Source organism: Culicoides brevitarsis, chromosome 3, assembly GCF_036172545.1.
Source record: "Culicoides brevitarsis isolate CSIRO-B50_1 chromosome 3, AGI_CSIRO_Cbre_v1, whole genome shotgun sequence".
NCBI classification, from domain to species: domain Eukaryota; kingdom Metazoa; phylum Arthropoda; class Insecta; order Diptera; family Ceratopogonidae; genus Culicoides; species Culicoides brevitarsis.
Genome location: NC_087087.1, coordinates 17581890 through 17596122, shown reverse-complemented (window position 1 = coordinate 17596122; position 14233 = coordinate 17581890). Strand labels below are relative to the sequence as shown.

Sequence of the window (14233 nt, the reverse complement as noted above, 5' to 3'; positions counted from 1 at the left end):
TTTTGTTTTTACTAAAATATTGCATGTTCACCAATTAAAGTTTTACTGACTACAATCACTATATATCAATCTCTCTAAATATTTTTTTTTAATCAGAGAAAAAACGAGACTATCTCTAAAAATGTAACATCCTGTCCTTTCCTTAGTCATATTTAATATTTATTAATAAATTTATCTTAAAAGTGCAACAAATACCTTAACTTTAAATGGAGGTGCTCATAAGATGGATTGTTGTCATATTTATTTATTTACTTTTTTTTTCATACAAAAATCTAAACATGGGAAACCGTGACTTTTGGGCACACAGTTGAAGTTTATAAAAAAATGCAGTAGAAAGAAATCGCGTGGCTCCTGTTTATTTTTTTTTGTCTGATTTGTTTCTTGAAACAAGACGAGAGATTAGTTAAAAATTGATTGTCTACGATAAAATTTTTCATTATCAAATGCATTTCGTTTAACGGAAAATCAATCTGGGGGTAATTGGGAGAGATAAAGAAGCAAATATTTTTATGAGGAACATTTTTTTTCATAGAGAGATTATTTTATCATATTTTGGGTGAGATCATGAAATATTTTGAAATAAAATTCGATTTAGCTGTAAATATGAAAATAGATTCGATTAAGGATCATGAGCCAAGAAATTATCTAAAAATGACTCATCCTCGCATTTAAAGCTGAACTCGCTGTTTTAAAATGAAAAGCTGCGAGTTTAGCTTCAAAGAGGGTCAAAGATGAGTCATTTTTCGATTGAGTAATTTTTTGACTTATAATCCTTAAAATCAGAATACGTTACGGACGAATAACGGTTGAGATTGATCTCTATCTGCTCCCTTACTTAAGAGATCACTTCAGGAGGTTGAAGTGATCAAATAAGATCAAATTAACCTACTGAAGTGATCAAATTAACATCTTAAGAGATCAGATTGATTCATTAAGAGATCAGATTGATTCCTTAAGTGAAACTTGTCTCTTTAAGGAATCAATCTGCTCACTTACTTAAGAGATCATTTCAGAAGGTTGAAGTGATCAAATAAGATCAAATTAACCTCCTGAAGTGATCAAATTAACATCTTAAGAGATCAGATTGATTCCTTAAGTGAAATGTACCTCTTCAAGGAAACAATCTGATCTCTTGACTTAAAAGATCACTTCAGAAGGTTTAAGAGATCAAATTAGATCAAATTAACCTTCTGAAGTGATCAAATTAAGATCTTAAGAGATCAGATTGATTCCTTAAGTGAAATGTACCTCTTCAAGGAAACAATCTGATCTCTTGACTTAAAAGATCACTTCAGAAGGTTTAAGTGATCAAATTAGATCAAATTAACCTCCTGAAGTGATCAAATTAACATCTTAAGAGATCAGATTGATTCCTTAAGAGATCAGATTGATTCCTTAAGTGAAATGTACCTCTTCAAGGAAACAATCTGATCTCTTGACTTAAGAGATCACTTCAGAAGGTTTAAGTGATCAAATTAGATCAAATTAACCTCCTGAAGTGATCAAATTAACATCTTAAGAGATCAGATTGATCTCTAAAGGGATCAGATTGATTCCTTAAGTGAATTTTACCTCATTAGGGAGTCAATCTGATCCCTTGAGAGATCAATCCCAACCGTTGTTCGTCCGTAGCGTACAAAATTAGAGCTAAATCGAAAATTTTTCAAAAATTTGATGATCTTAATTTTTTTTTTAAATATTTTCTTCTACCAATTTTAAAAACTTTTCTACGAAGTTAAGTAGTTTTCTTTTACGAAACATGATTAAATGCATTCTTGTAATAATTATATTTGTTGTTGTTGCTGTTAGTTCGGACGGCTGTGTGACTCGAAAGGTAGCTTGATGCCTGTATGTCTGCTCGAGTGATTACAAAGGCGGCTGTAGAAAAATATTGATTTTTTGTTTGTTCAAAAGCTTGGACTAGATAGATGGAGAAAAAAGAGGAATTTCCTGGAAAAAACCCGGCAATGCATGCAATTTTGTCGTCGGAGTAAAATAAAGCTTTACTGCTGTCTTTTATTGATCACTGCCGTGAGGATGGTGTTCATTAGCACCGCAAATACCACAACAACAATCACAAGAATGTTACTCGGCTTGAAGAGATTATCTTTCGCCTGCAGCTGGTCAACGTGTTGTTGCAAGCGCACGATGCGCGTCGTCTGGTCCTCGACTTTTTTCGTCAAGACTTCGAGCGTTTCGACAATTTTTCCCTTCGACAGCTTCGTTTCGTTCGAGTCGTCGGACGTGTTTGCCGTGTGATCGGGTGTCGAGTTGCTCGAGATTTTTCGCGAGGCTGCCAGCGCTTTGCGTTGTGCCTTGAGGGCTTGCAACGAGGTCCGCGAATCAGCTTGGAGCAAAGTCATGGGTTCGGAACTGATGATGCTCGCGGTGCGGACCATAGGTGCTTGATGCTTAGTTTTTGTCTGGATGCGATAACCGCTCTCGTATTGCTTTAAGTCGTTATTGGGGTCCCAGGGTCGCAAATCGGCATATTTGTAGTGCCAGTGTCCCGTGATGATGTCTTGGGTGAAAAGTTGCGGGGTCCATTCGGTGCATGTGGCTTTGCGTTCTTTGACGGCAGCACGTTGGGCTTCTTCCAAAGCGGTTTTTTCCTCTGTTGCGCCAACTTGGTCGTCGCGATCGATTGCCGCCGTGACATGTTGCCACAAACGCTCCGACTCGAACATACCTTGACTTTCCATCGGGACTGTGTAACGTTTTAAGCGACTCGAGCGGATTTCTGGCGTCGGTTCGAACAAAACACTCTCCTGACCGCCTTCCTTGATGAAAATCCCGGAATCCCAATGCCCGTTAATTGTTGCCAACGTTTCCTTGCCCAACTTAACTTTACCTGTGACCAAATTTGTGTATTCCGAGCCGCCGATAAAGGGTTTCAACTTGAACTCCAACTCAGTTTTGTAGCCTGTGTTTTCGCAATCAATTGTGATTTTGCCGCCAAGCTCCATGGATAGAGTTCCCATCAAAATTCCCTTGCAATGCGCATAGGGGATCGTCAAAGTGTAGCTTTCGCCACGTGGCAAGAGGGTCAAAGTCGCTGTCCCGTCTAAAATGGCAGAAGTACTGTTGCCGTAGAACTTGGATTTGGCCAAGATGCTGCAACTGATGCAGAAACCAGCTTGACGGTTAGTTACGTAGAACGCGGAGACTGGCGGATGATGCGAAACTTGCTCCGAAATGTAGAAAGTGCGACTTCCGTTCGGGTGTTCCCAGTAGCAGCGGAACGTTTCGCCCAAAATCGGGTTGTAAGGCTTCTTCAAGCCTTTGGGTTTCTTGTAAAATCCAGATAAATACCACTGAACCACGGTTTTCATGCGTTGAAATGGGTCGTCCAAAGAGACAGCTCTGAAAACAAATAAAAATAATTAATTTAATTAAATTAAAAAATTTTAAAATAATGGCGTTTTAAAAAAAAAATCAGGGAAAAAATTTAAAAAAAATTAATCAAAGAAACTAAAAAAAATAATTATTTTTATTAAACAAATTAAAGCTTAAAATAAAAATGATAAAATAAAATTTAAAAAAAAACAATTGAGGCTTTTAAAATTTTAAAAATTTAGACAGCGTAAAAAAAAAATGATTTTCTTTAAAGTTTTTAAAAAAAACTTCAAAAAAAAAAAATAAATAAATAAATAAATAAAAATAAAAAATAAATATAAAAATAAAAATAAAATAAAAAAAAAAATAAAAAATTTGAATAAAAAATAAAAATAAAAATAAAAATAAAAATAAAAATTAAATTTGTGTATTAAAAATTAAAATAAAACAAAAATAAAAATAATTAAAAAAATATTTTTCTTAAAAAATCGAAATTCATTTAAGATTTAAGTGTTAATTAAAAATTAAAATCTCTTATTATTTTTTTTTTAATAAAAATTAATCTTTTAGTAAAATTTAAAATTTATAAAAATTTAATAAATTTTATTTTTTTATAAACTCAAATTAAAATTAAATTAATTAAATATTAAAAAAAAATTTAATCAAATGTAAGTTCAAAAAAAATTATAAAAGTTTTTTTAATGAACAAATTGATCATCAAATTCGAACATCACAATTTAAAAATTTTAATTTAGAAAATTTTGTCAAAAGTGCTAAAAACTTTATAAAATCAATAAATTTTGGTTTTAATTTGGCGTTTAAAAAAATATACAATTTAATTTTTTTCATCAAAAAAATAAAATAAAATAATTTAAATTAAATCACGAAAAAAATTCCTTACTTTTCCAAAATATCGGCGTGATAGTAAGAATCCGAAAGCTTGTCCAAGAAGGAACGCGGCTCAAGAATGAACGTCGGAAGCACAACTTTACTCAAATCCATGCCAGGACGGACTTGTTTCACCAAAAACCAGATGAGGCTTTTGTGTTCTTCTGGCAGCTCTTCTACTTGTTCTCCAGCCTGATGAAAAAAAAAACTTTTAAATGACTGAAAAAAAAATTAAATTTTCAACACTTACCCCACCAAATTCCGGTTCTGGCGCAAAAACGTACGGAGTTTCCGGAAACTCGTCACATTCTTTGGAATTGTCTCCATTTTCTGACTCGGAATCTGTATCGCCGCCATCTGACGGTGGCAATGCCGTAACTTCTACCTGACTATCAACGTCATCTAGATCTGTAATTAGTTTCGTTTTCATACAAGTTTGAGTTAAAAATTAAAGGAAAAAAATCGAGAAAAAATGGAAATTGAAGAATAATGAAGGACTAACACTCTTCGTCGACACTTTCCCTATGTTCCGGTAAATTCTTAAATTTTCTCCGAAATTCCATGGATGGCATGGCAGCTGGCGTGCTTTGTCTCCGATTTGAGTGGCGCGTCGACAGAGCGGACGCCACAGATACCACCTGCTCTGGATCAGTTATTGTCGTGTAAAAACTATCCATGCTATTGCTGCGTGGCCTGCCCGGATGACTTTTATCTGTGGACGTACCATCAACGCGTGAAAGGTTAAAAATGTCTTTTATGTAGTCGGGAGACTCGGAAAGGCAGCGTTCCCACTGCGACAGAGCGAAATAGAGATGCTGAAAAACAGGCGTAGGAGAAGGACAGGGACTGTTCGGAAAGAGAACGTGGCTATCTACGGAGGGGGCACGCAAATGTGGCGGGCGCGGAGACCCAGGCAAGTACTTTAGCAATACTGGATGCAACTTGGCTATTTTTTTTAATATTTTTTAGTCACCATTGGAAGGGAAAGTGTATAAGCGAGTTAAAAATAAGTCTTGTTAGTCATCATTTAAAAAACACAAAAAATTAAAGAAATTTGAACCAAAACCCTAAAAAAATGAAAAAAAAAAATTGTAATTACCGTGTTCCATAAAATGTTTTTCGTAATCAGCGTCGGACCAAACTTGTTCCGTGCCCGTTTGATTAACGTCCGTGATCTCGCCAGGAGCCATGCTGTTACTTACGGAACGAATGAGCAACGCCGAGCACCGTAATGACAACTCGAGAGCGTCCATCCAGCATTTTCCTGCTGCCTGAGATGCGGCGCGAAAGATTAAATATGACGTGGGAAGTGGTTGAATGACAGCTCCTATTAAGAAAAAAAAAATAAATAAAATTTGTGAGAATTTTTTTTTTTTTTTTTTAATTTTAAATTTTCATTTAAAAAATTTATTCAGTTTTAAATTATTTAATTTATTAATCAATTTCTTTTAAATTTTTATCTTGATTTTTAAGAATTTTTCTAAATTTAAGAAAAAAAATTATTTGTTTTTTTTTTGCAAAAAATATTTTTTTAAAAATTGTTTTAAATTTTTTAATCATTACATTAATTTCAAAATAATGAAAAATATTTTTTAAAGGAATTGAAATCAAAAAAATTAAATTTTAAAAAAAAATTTAGTAGATGCATTTTTTTTTAAATATTTTCAGTTTTTGAAAACGAATTTTTAATTTTTTTTTTCAAAATATTTGAAAAAAATTTCAAAAAATATTTTTCAAAAAAAATTTTTTTTTTATTTTTTAAAAAGTTTTTTCGAGCTTAATTTTTTTTGAAAAATATAATTTTTAATTTTTTTTTATTATTTATTTGCAAACAAATTTTTAAAAAGTCAAAAATTATTGAATCAATAAAAAACTAAAAATTCGAGCAACTAATGGATTTCGATCCACGAAAAAACAAGCGCTATAATTGTTGTTTCACCCTGTCGGTTGTAAAAATTGGTCAACTTTTGCCAATTATTGTCATATTTCTAAATTTTTTTATTTTGCAAAAATTAATTTTTGAACTTTTTTTATAAGTTTGTTCATAATTTAACAAAAAAATGTCAGAAAAAAAATTTAAAAGGTTTAAATTTTAGTTTTAAAAAATAATATTTTAAATTTTAAAATAATAGCAAAAAATTAATTTTTTAAGAATTATAAATTGTAATTTTACAGGCAAAATATTATATTTTTTTGGGAAAAAAAAAATTAAAAAAAGAATAAAAAACTAAAAATGAGAAGATTTCTCCAAAAAATTTGGTCACTTAAAAATTAATTTTTAAACTTTAAAATTTGTAAAGAAAAATTAAAATATTAAAGTAAAATTAATTAAAAATTAAATAAAAAAAAAAATTTAAAAAAATTGAAAAAAATGTTTAATAAATAAATATTTTAATTTTTTGATAAAAATTAAAAAAATCATTTAAGAGCGACAGTAAATTTAAATATTTATTAGGTTTAAATAGAATAAAAATATTAAATGAACTAAATTGAGAAATATTAAATTTTTTCCTCAAAAATATTTTTTAATGGAAGAATATTTAAACTTCGATTTTAATTTTTAAAACAATTTTTTTCGGTGATACTTTGAAATTTGTGAAAATTCCTGATCTAAAATTGTTCATAAAAACTACTGAATATTTCAAAATTTTAATTAAATAACTAAAATTAGTAAAAAAAAAATTAATCTTACCCATTGTCTCCCTTTCCGGTCCCTTTGGCGCCCAAATCGACTGATCCAGCGGATGGAACAATTTGAAGCAAAATCCATCTTTCTTACTGGGACGCTCAATAACCTGGCAACTGGTCAACAGAACCGTTCCAACCCAATGACTACTTTTCGCCTTTTGACTCTTGTAAATCAGCAGCAATCCCGGCTTCAAAACGCACCACAATTTAGTCCAAGACTTCAACGTGCCACGCACCTTCAACCAATCCTCGAGCACCACAACTGTCGGATCTTGAATGGAATTCAGCAGTTCGGCCGCAACACGTTTCTTCTCCATCCGGTAGGATTTGCGTTGTGCCTTGTACGACTCTTTGCGGTTCAACTTGCTTTCGTGTGTCATCTGTGCCACGACAAAAATACGAATGAGAGACGACGACGAAAAAGTGGTAAAGTGACATTAATTACCTTATCAGAAATAGGAGTGCTCGTATCGATTTTTGCTCCACTCTCGTTCCACACATTCAGACCTGCAATGAATTGAAAAAGAACGTTAGTCTATTTATTTTTTTTCGCCTGCTTCCCCTACGACTCGCAAAGAGTAACAAACACCAGCATCAGAATCTCTGTCATGATAACGGAACAAAAAAACAGAAAAAAAACAAGCATCAATTAAAGCAGCGAGAGAGAGAGAGAAAAAAAGAGTTCAAATAAAAAGGTGTGCACTAGAAAACTAATCTAAAGCTAGTTAGTAAGTATATTGATGACGGCGCGCGATACAAAAACAAAGGTGAGGTAAGCATATCATAAACGATAGTGATAAAACCGTCTGCGATATGTAATTTATTGATAGCGTTTATGAACTTGGAGTGGAATGTTACAGAGTTTAGGTCACAAAAAAGCCATATCAAACCTAATTAGTCAAACGCTATAAAAAAAAAACAACAACACACGAAAAGTGATTGCATGCAAGAGTGAGTGGAGGCGACTGGTTGATTGAATCATAAGGGGAATAAATTTAAGATTTTCACTTTTTGACGGGATTTTATATAAAAGAGCAAAAAAAAATAATTTTTTAAAATGAATTTAATTAATTAATTAATTAAAATAAATTTATACTGAAATATAAATTTAAATAAAATATAATTATATTTAATTTAAATAAATAAAAAATTTAATTAAATTAAATTATTAAAAATACCTAATTAAATTAAATTTAAATAATTAAAAATTAATAAATTAAAATAAAATGAACTACTTTTGATTTTATTGAAAAAATTCTTCAAAGTTCAAATCAAAACACGCCAAATGATTTTTTCTAGAAATCAAAAATAATTAAAAATACTAAAAATAAAAAATAAATAACTACAGAAATAAAAATTTAAATAAATTAAAATAAAAAAATATATAAAATTAAATTAAAAAAAAAATTATTCGATGAATAAATTGTTAAAAAAATTAATAAAAAAATTAATTAAATTAAATTAAATTAATTATTTTCAATTTATTTATCGGTTAAATAAATTAATGAATCTTTATTTAATTATTTTTATCTATTTATTAATTAATTAATTTTTTTAATTTATATTTTAATTTCATTTATTAAAATTTTTATTTCTGTAATAATTTATTTTTTTTGTATTTCTTTTTTTTTGTATTTTTTTTGCATATTTTTAATTTTTATTTAATTTTATTTTATTCAATAATTTAATTTTCAATTAATTTTATTTTCAATAAATTTTATTAAAAAAAATTAAAATAAAAAAAAAACTGGGTAAAAGATGTCAAAATTATTTTTTAAAACTAAAAATTATTTTTTCTGCTCCCGAAAAAATCTCAGTTAAATACGTCGAAAAGTGAAAAAACTTAATTTATTCGCCAAAAAAACGATGAAAGCAAAGTAAAATTAATTTCGATCGTATTTCCGATTTTTTATGTGATTCTTGCAAAAAGGCAATAAAATCCACACGACACACTCACACTCACAAAATGACTAACTCAGTTTCGTTGGTGACAATTTCTCGTATACGCTACTAAAAAGCTTTCTACTAAGTTTCCGTGGTTCATCTAAAAAAAAAAAGTAGAAATAAAAAAATTTGCATAAATTTATGGGGAGAATTCGAATTTAGGTCAAAAAATCTTGAAAAATTAGTTAATTTCATGCAATTTCTCTCAATCGTCGTGTGTTGCCGTCTGCGAATAAGTCATCTGCAATTGCTTGGCATAAATCCAATTTCGGGGTAAATTTTGTTGCAGAGCAGCTGACAAACACGAGCCGCTCACACAACAACATCACATGTGCAGCAATTAAAAAGGATTACTGTGAATTGCAATTTTCTTCACGATAAAATCTCATCCATCTTTAATGAGCGCCACGCCAGTCGCGCACAACGACGATGATGATGATAAATTTAACGATCGATACTTATTATTAAGTTGTGAAACGAAAAAAAAAATCATGGAAAATTTCTCTGTACTTGACTATCCGATTATATCAATTGTCTACCCATTTAAATGCAATAAGGCCGAAACAATTATCGAAAATGTTTCCGATTTCTTACGATTTTTTTTGCGATAAAAAGAAATTTAATTGAGAAAATAAATAAATACAAAAATTTATTACTTTTATCGATCATGCAAAATTTTATAAAAAAATAAACAAATTTTGATAAATTTTTTAATAAAAAAAAAAAATTTTTTTCTAATTTTTTATTCAAATTGAATAATTTTTAAAAAATGTTTTTCTTCGAAAAAATATTTTTTGGTATGAAAATAAAGTCTTTCAAAGTTATTCAGGTTCAAAAAATTTTTTAATTTAATTTTAAAAGTCATTTAATTAAATTAATTAAATTAAATTTAAATTAATTAAATTAAATTAATTAAAATAAAATTTAAATTTTTTAAATTTTTATTAAATTTAATTTTATAAATTTTTTTAAAAATTTCAATTTTTTTTTATAAATGTAAAAATTTTTCTAATAAATAATTTTCTATATTTTTTAATACAAAAATAAATTTATTTAATAAAAAAATAATTTAAATTTTAATTTAAAATAAAATAATTTTTTATATTAAAAAAATAAAAATCTATAAATTTAAAAAAACAATTTGTATCGGACTTACACATGAAACGACAAGGAAAATAAATATAATGAATAATGAAACACAAGCAAACACAAATAAAATTCCATCTATTATAAATAAATACAGAGAAATAAAAAAAAATTAGATTCATGCAGCATTGAATGCAACTGAACTGCAAATAATGAAAAATGAAGTTTTCGATAAGAATTTCAAGATTCTCGCAATATGTCAAAAGTTCATGTGGAGAGAAATCATCATGAAAAAAACAATTTACATGAGAAAGAAAGCCATTTTCCTGCCATTGAAATCGATATTTATTCTTTTATTATTTTTTTTTTGTGGGATGATGATGAGTTTTTATCGAGCAAGATGACGATTTTTATTCATACACAAAAAAAATGATAAATAAAAGAAAATAAAATCCAATATTTTCATGATGATGGTGATGTTAACCACACTTTAGTATTGCTCTGCTTTGGTATTTTTAATAAAGGACTTGTCTCGTATTTCAGCATGAGAGCAAGTATTTATGATGATGATGATGATAGGAAACGCAAAAATGGCACGTGTATTGTTTTTTTTTGCCGAGTGAATGAAAGGGATGGAGGAGGTAGGAGAAAGAGTTGGAACAGTACGATTGAAATGAGTGAAATGAAATTTGAGATGAAATCGGAGATTAATTAAAAGTTATTTATTATTAATGAAACAAATGGATAATTTTTGTATTTTTATTCAACAAATTAAATTAAAGTTTTCTTTTGCTTAAAACAAAGAAAAAAAATTAAATTGTAAAGAATAATTTGAATCAAAGAAAATTATTTATTGATATCAGTAAAAAATTAAATTTGAAGCTTACTGATGTTTTAAGAAAAAATCACATATTTGAATGAAATTTAATATAAAAAAATGAATTTGATGAATTTAAGCTTTGGAAAATAAAAATATTTATTTTTTTTTTTTATTTTGGTTTTTTACATACTTTTTTTCAAATAAACCTAATATGTAAAAATTTGAAAAATTCAGTTTTGCATTAATGATTTTTTTTTTCAAATAAATATTTAAAAAAATTGTTATAATTTAGTTAAATTTTAAAATAATTTTTTATATTTTTCATTTCTTCAAAAAAATAAAAATAAAATAAAATAAAATTCTTAATTTTTAATAATAATATAAAATAAAATATTAAAAAAAAATATAAAATTTAATAAAATTAATATTTTTAACAAATTTTTTAAAATTAAAAGATTTAATTTTTGTTTAAAAATTTTTAAAAACCTCGAAAAACGTAAAAAAAATAATTAAAAAAATGAAACAAATTTTGAATAAATTAAAATTTTTAAAAAATTCTGTATTTTTTTTTTTAGTTTTAAGTATCTAGTAGACCAATTTGAGGAAAGGTAAAAATAATTTCTTAAAACAACCAATCCTGTACCTGGACTATTCCAACCCCCTTTTTTCCTCATAAAACCATAAAAACAATCATAAACATATTTATGAACGTAGCAATAACCCAACATAAGCTCTGATGTAATGCGAATAAAATAACAAAAATTTCCTCATGTATTTGGAAAAAAAAATATTCCACGTCTTTGGATCGAAAATACCTCGTTAAGCACATTTATTTTCTCCAACGATTGTTAAATTTTCATGGGCAATCGAATCGAATGGGGAACCAGGTAAATAGCTAAATTACATCACTCTTGACTTGACTTGCTGATGGAACCATGAACTAGTCAGTCAGTTAGTTTGTTGTTTAGGCAGACATAAATTGGTCGAAGGTGAAGGACGTGATTTTGTTTTTTGTTAGTTACGTGTTTTTGACAAGGTTACAGGATTTGAGGAAGGTAAGAACATTTAAAAATTTTTTTTAAGAACTAGAGAGAAATTATAAACATCTAACAACATCTAAGACGTTAACGGTACAACATTTAAAAGCTACATAAATATTTTTTTTTAACACTAATTCGATTTTTTATTCATCGATTTTTTTTTTCTGTCACTAATTTCTATTTTTTCAGGCGATTTTTGAAAAGCATTGAGTCACTTTCAAAAATCGCTCCACTAATTGAAACAAGGCGAGATGCGATAAATTTTGCGGCGGTGGATTTAAAAGTGTGGTTTGTTTGTAAAGTTTTCACCTGGTGGAGATGAAGGGCCAGGACTGCTGCTCGAAATTAAGCTATCGCTTGACGGCATATGCGGAAGAAGTACTTGTAATGATGTTCTACGCATCTTTTTGTCATCAACTAATGTAATAAATTATAGAAAGTGATAAAGTTTTAGTTATTTTACGTTTGACGGATGGTAAGACACTTTTTGTTTTGTTCTAAGTTGCTCTACGAATGATTTTCTACTGAAATAATTTTTTCTTTGGTAACTCTGATGAACAACACGTCGCTCTAATAATAATCAAAAAAACCTACGCAATTCATGAAAGTGATTTGGATGGTGGTAATCAGTAGCGGATTTACCCTTAGGCTTTCTGAGGCTCAAGAAATCTTCAAAAAAAAAATAAAAGAAAAAAGTGTGGAAATCGAAAATTTTTAATTTAGGAAGAAAATGGTGAATTTTCTTTTTAAAATTTTTTAAAACTTTTTAATTTTGACTAATTTTTATTTTATTCAACAATTTCAGGTAAAAATTATATCCTCGGAAAAAAAAATATTTTTTTCTTCAATTTTGGTTTTTAAAATCTAATCTAATTAATCCAAACCAAGCAATTAATTGAATAATTTGAGGATTAAAAATAATTTAGGTCAGAAGAAAACTTTGGTTTTGCTTAAAAATAAGTCGAACTTAAGTTAAGTCGAACTTTTTCTTAAGTCAAGCTTTAAGTTACTTAAGTCAAAACTAAAAAAAAATAACTTTTTAAAAAATTTATATTTTTTAATAATTTTTTTAAGAATTTCTTGCCATTAAAACCAATTATATTGAAAAAAAATTCAAAAAAATTAAAATAAATTGATTTTGAAAAATTTAGATTTACATTTTTACGTAATTGACTTAAAACTTTAACTTAAAAAAAATAGAACTTAACTTTTAACTTAAAAAAAGCTTAGGTTTCAAAATTTGTTAAAAAAAATCAATCAGTTTTTGGCTTTTTGACCAAAATTGGAAAAAAAAATCAGGGCTACAAAATCTTTTAATTTAAACATAAGCTTTAGAGTCAAATTAAGTCAAAATTTAAGGTTAAATTCAAACTTAAGTCAAACTTTTAAGACAAAGGATTTTTTTTTAATCTTTTTTGACTTAAATTTAAGTTTTTTAAAAAATGAAAATAAGTTAATTTTTTTAATTTTTAGAAAACTTTTTAATTATGGAAATTAAATTGACTATTACGTCAAACTTAAGAATTTTTTATAAACTTAAAATTTATAATTTTTTTTTAATTCATTAAAAAAATTAATTTTTAATAAATTTTGAAAACTCATGGCAAATAATCTCAAATCCCAAAAGTTTTAATTTTTAAACAAATTTTTCAAAGAACTTAAATCCCAAAAAAAAATGTAAATCCGCCACTGGTAATAATAATTGCTTAATGAACTTGGCAGAAGGAGAGCGAGTGTGTTTAGGGACAAAAATAACTCTCTTTCTTTCACGACCCTAGTGAATAAATTTTCCTTTTTATTTATTGCTTCTCATATTTCGTGTGTGTAGGTTAGACTTGACTCGACTTGAACTTGACCCGATGACGACTGAGTGACGTTTTTAGCCAACATGTTTTTTTTATTGATTTTCAAGACAAAAATCTGCTGCAGAACGGCAAATAGCTAAAAGGCAAATTTTATGTTGAAGTGACAGCAGATGAATTTTTGATGATGTCGCGTAAAAATTATTTGTCATCAACCGCAAAGCTATGATAGCGAATCAATATTTATCAAAAAAATGTCACAATTGAATTTTTTTTTAGGAATTTCGTAAATGTGTCTTATCTATTTTTTTTATTTTAAGTGCGCCGTTAATGGAGTGCTAATAGTTTGTACAAAAAAAAAGCGAAAGACGCGACGACGACATGACACATGCAATTCACATCAACATTCTTGTCTATTTTGGGCGAGCTTTTGAAAAGTTTTTCGTAAAACGAAAATTGTGACAGAGAAATGTGGAAGTTTGTGCCGAAATCGAGCAATTAAGTGTCGTTTGTCGTCGAATATATTCTGTGCGAAAGGTAGGTACGACCTATTTCTTCGTCGTTTCGTTGTGGACAAACAAAAGTTGTTTGTTTTGTTTTGTTTATCTGAGTGGAAAATTAAATTTATT

The 14233-nt window shown here is 28.1% G+C and overlaps 1 protein-coding gene across 8 annotated transcripts in view; it reads right to left on the bottom strand.

Moving 5' to 3' along the window:
* LOC134833846 (oxysterol-binding protein-related protein 8) overlaps positions 1 to 14233 on the bottom strand; it is a 75366-nt gene continuing 61133 nt past the window's right edge. For 3 of the 8 annotated variants that reach the window (XM_063848313.1, XM_063848314.1, XM_063848317.1), the window contains 7 exons: positions 12112 to 12219; positions 7358 to 7419; positions 6917 to 7292; positions 5324 to 5551; positions 4475 to 4632; positions 4238 to 4416; positions 1115 to 3363 (listed from right to left, as the gene is read on the bottom strand). In XM_063848313.1, coding sequence (XP_063704383.1) covers positions 2004 to 3363; positions 4238 to 4416; positions 4475 to 4632; positions 5324 to 5551; positions 6917 to 7292; positions 7358 to 7419; positions 12112 to 12219 — 2471 coding nt within the window. In that variant the 3' untranslated portion in view covers positions 1115 to 2003. Of the gene's footprint in view, positions 596 to 1114; positions 3364 to 4237; positions 4417 to 4474; positions 4633 to 5323; positions 5552 to 6916; positions 7293 to 7357; positions 7420 to 8875; positions 9082 to 12111; positions 12300 to 14233 lie in introns of those variants that run through there. The other 5 variants (XR_010162134.1, XR_010162135.1, XM_063848316.1 and 2 more) reach the window with 5 other exon arrangements.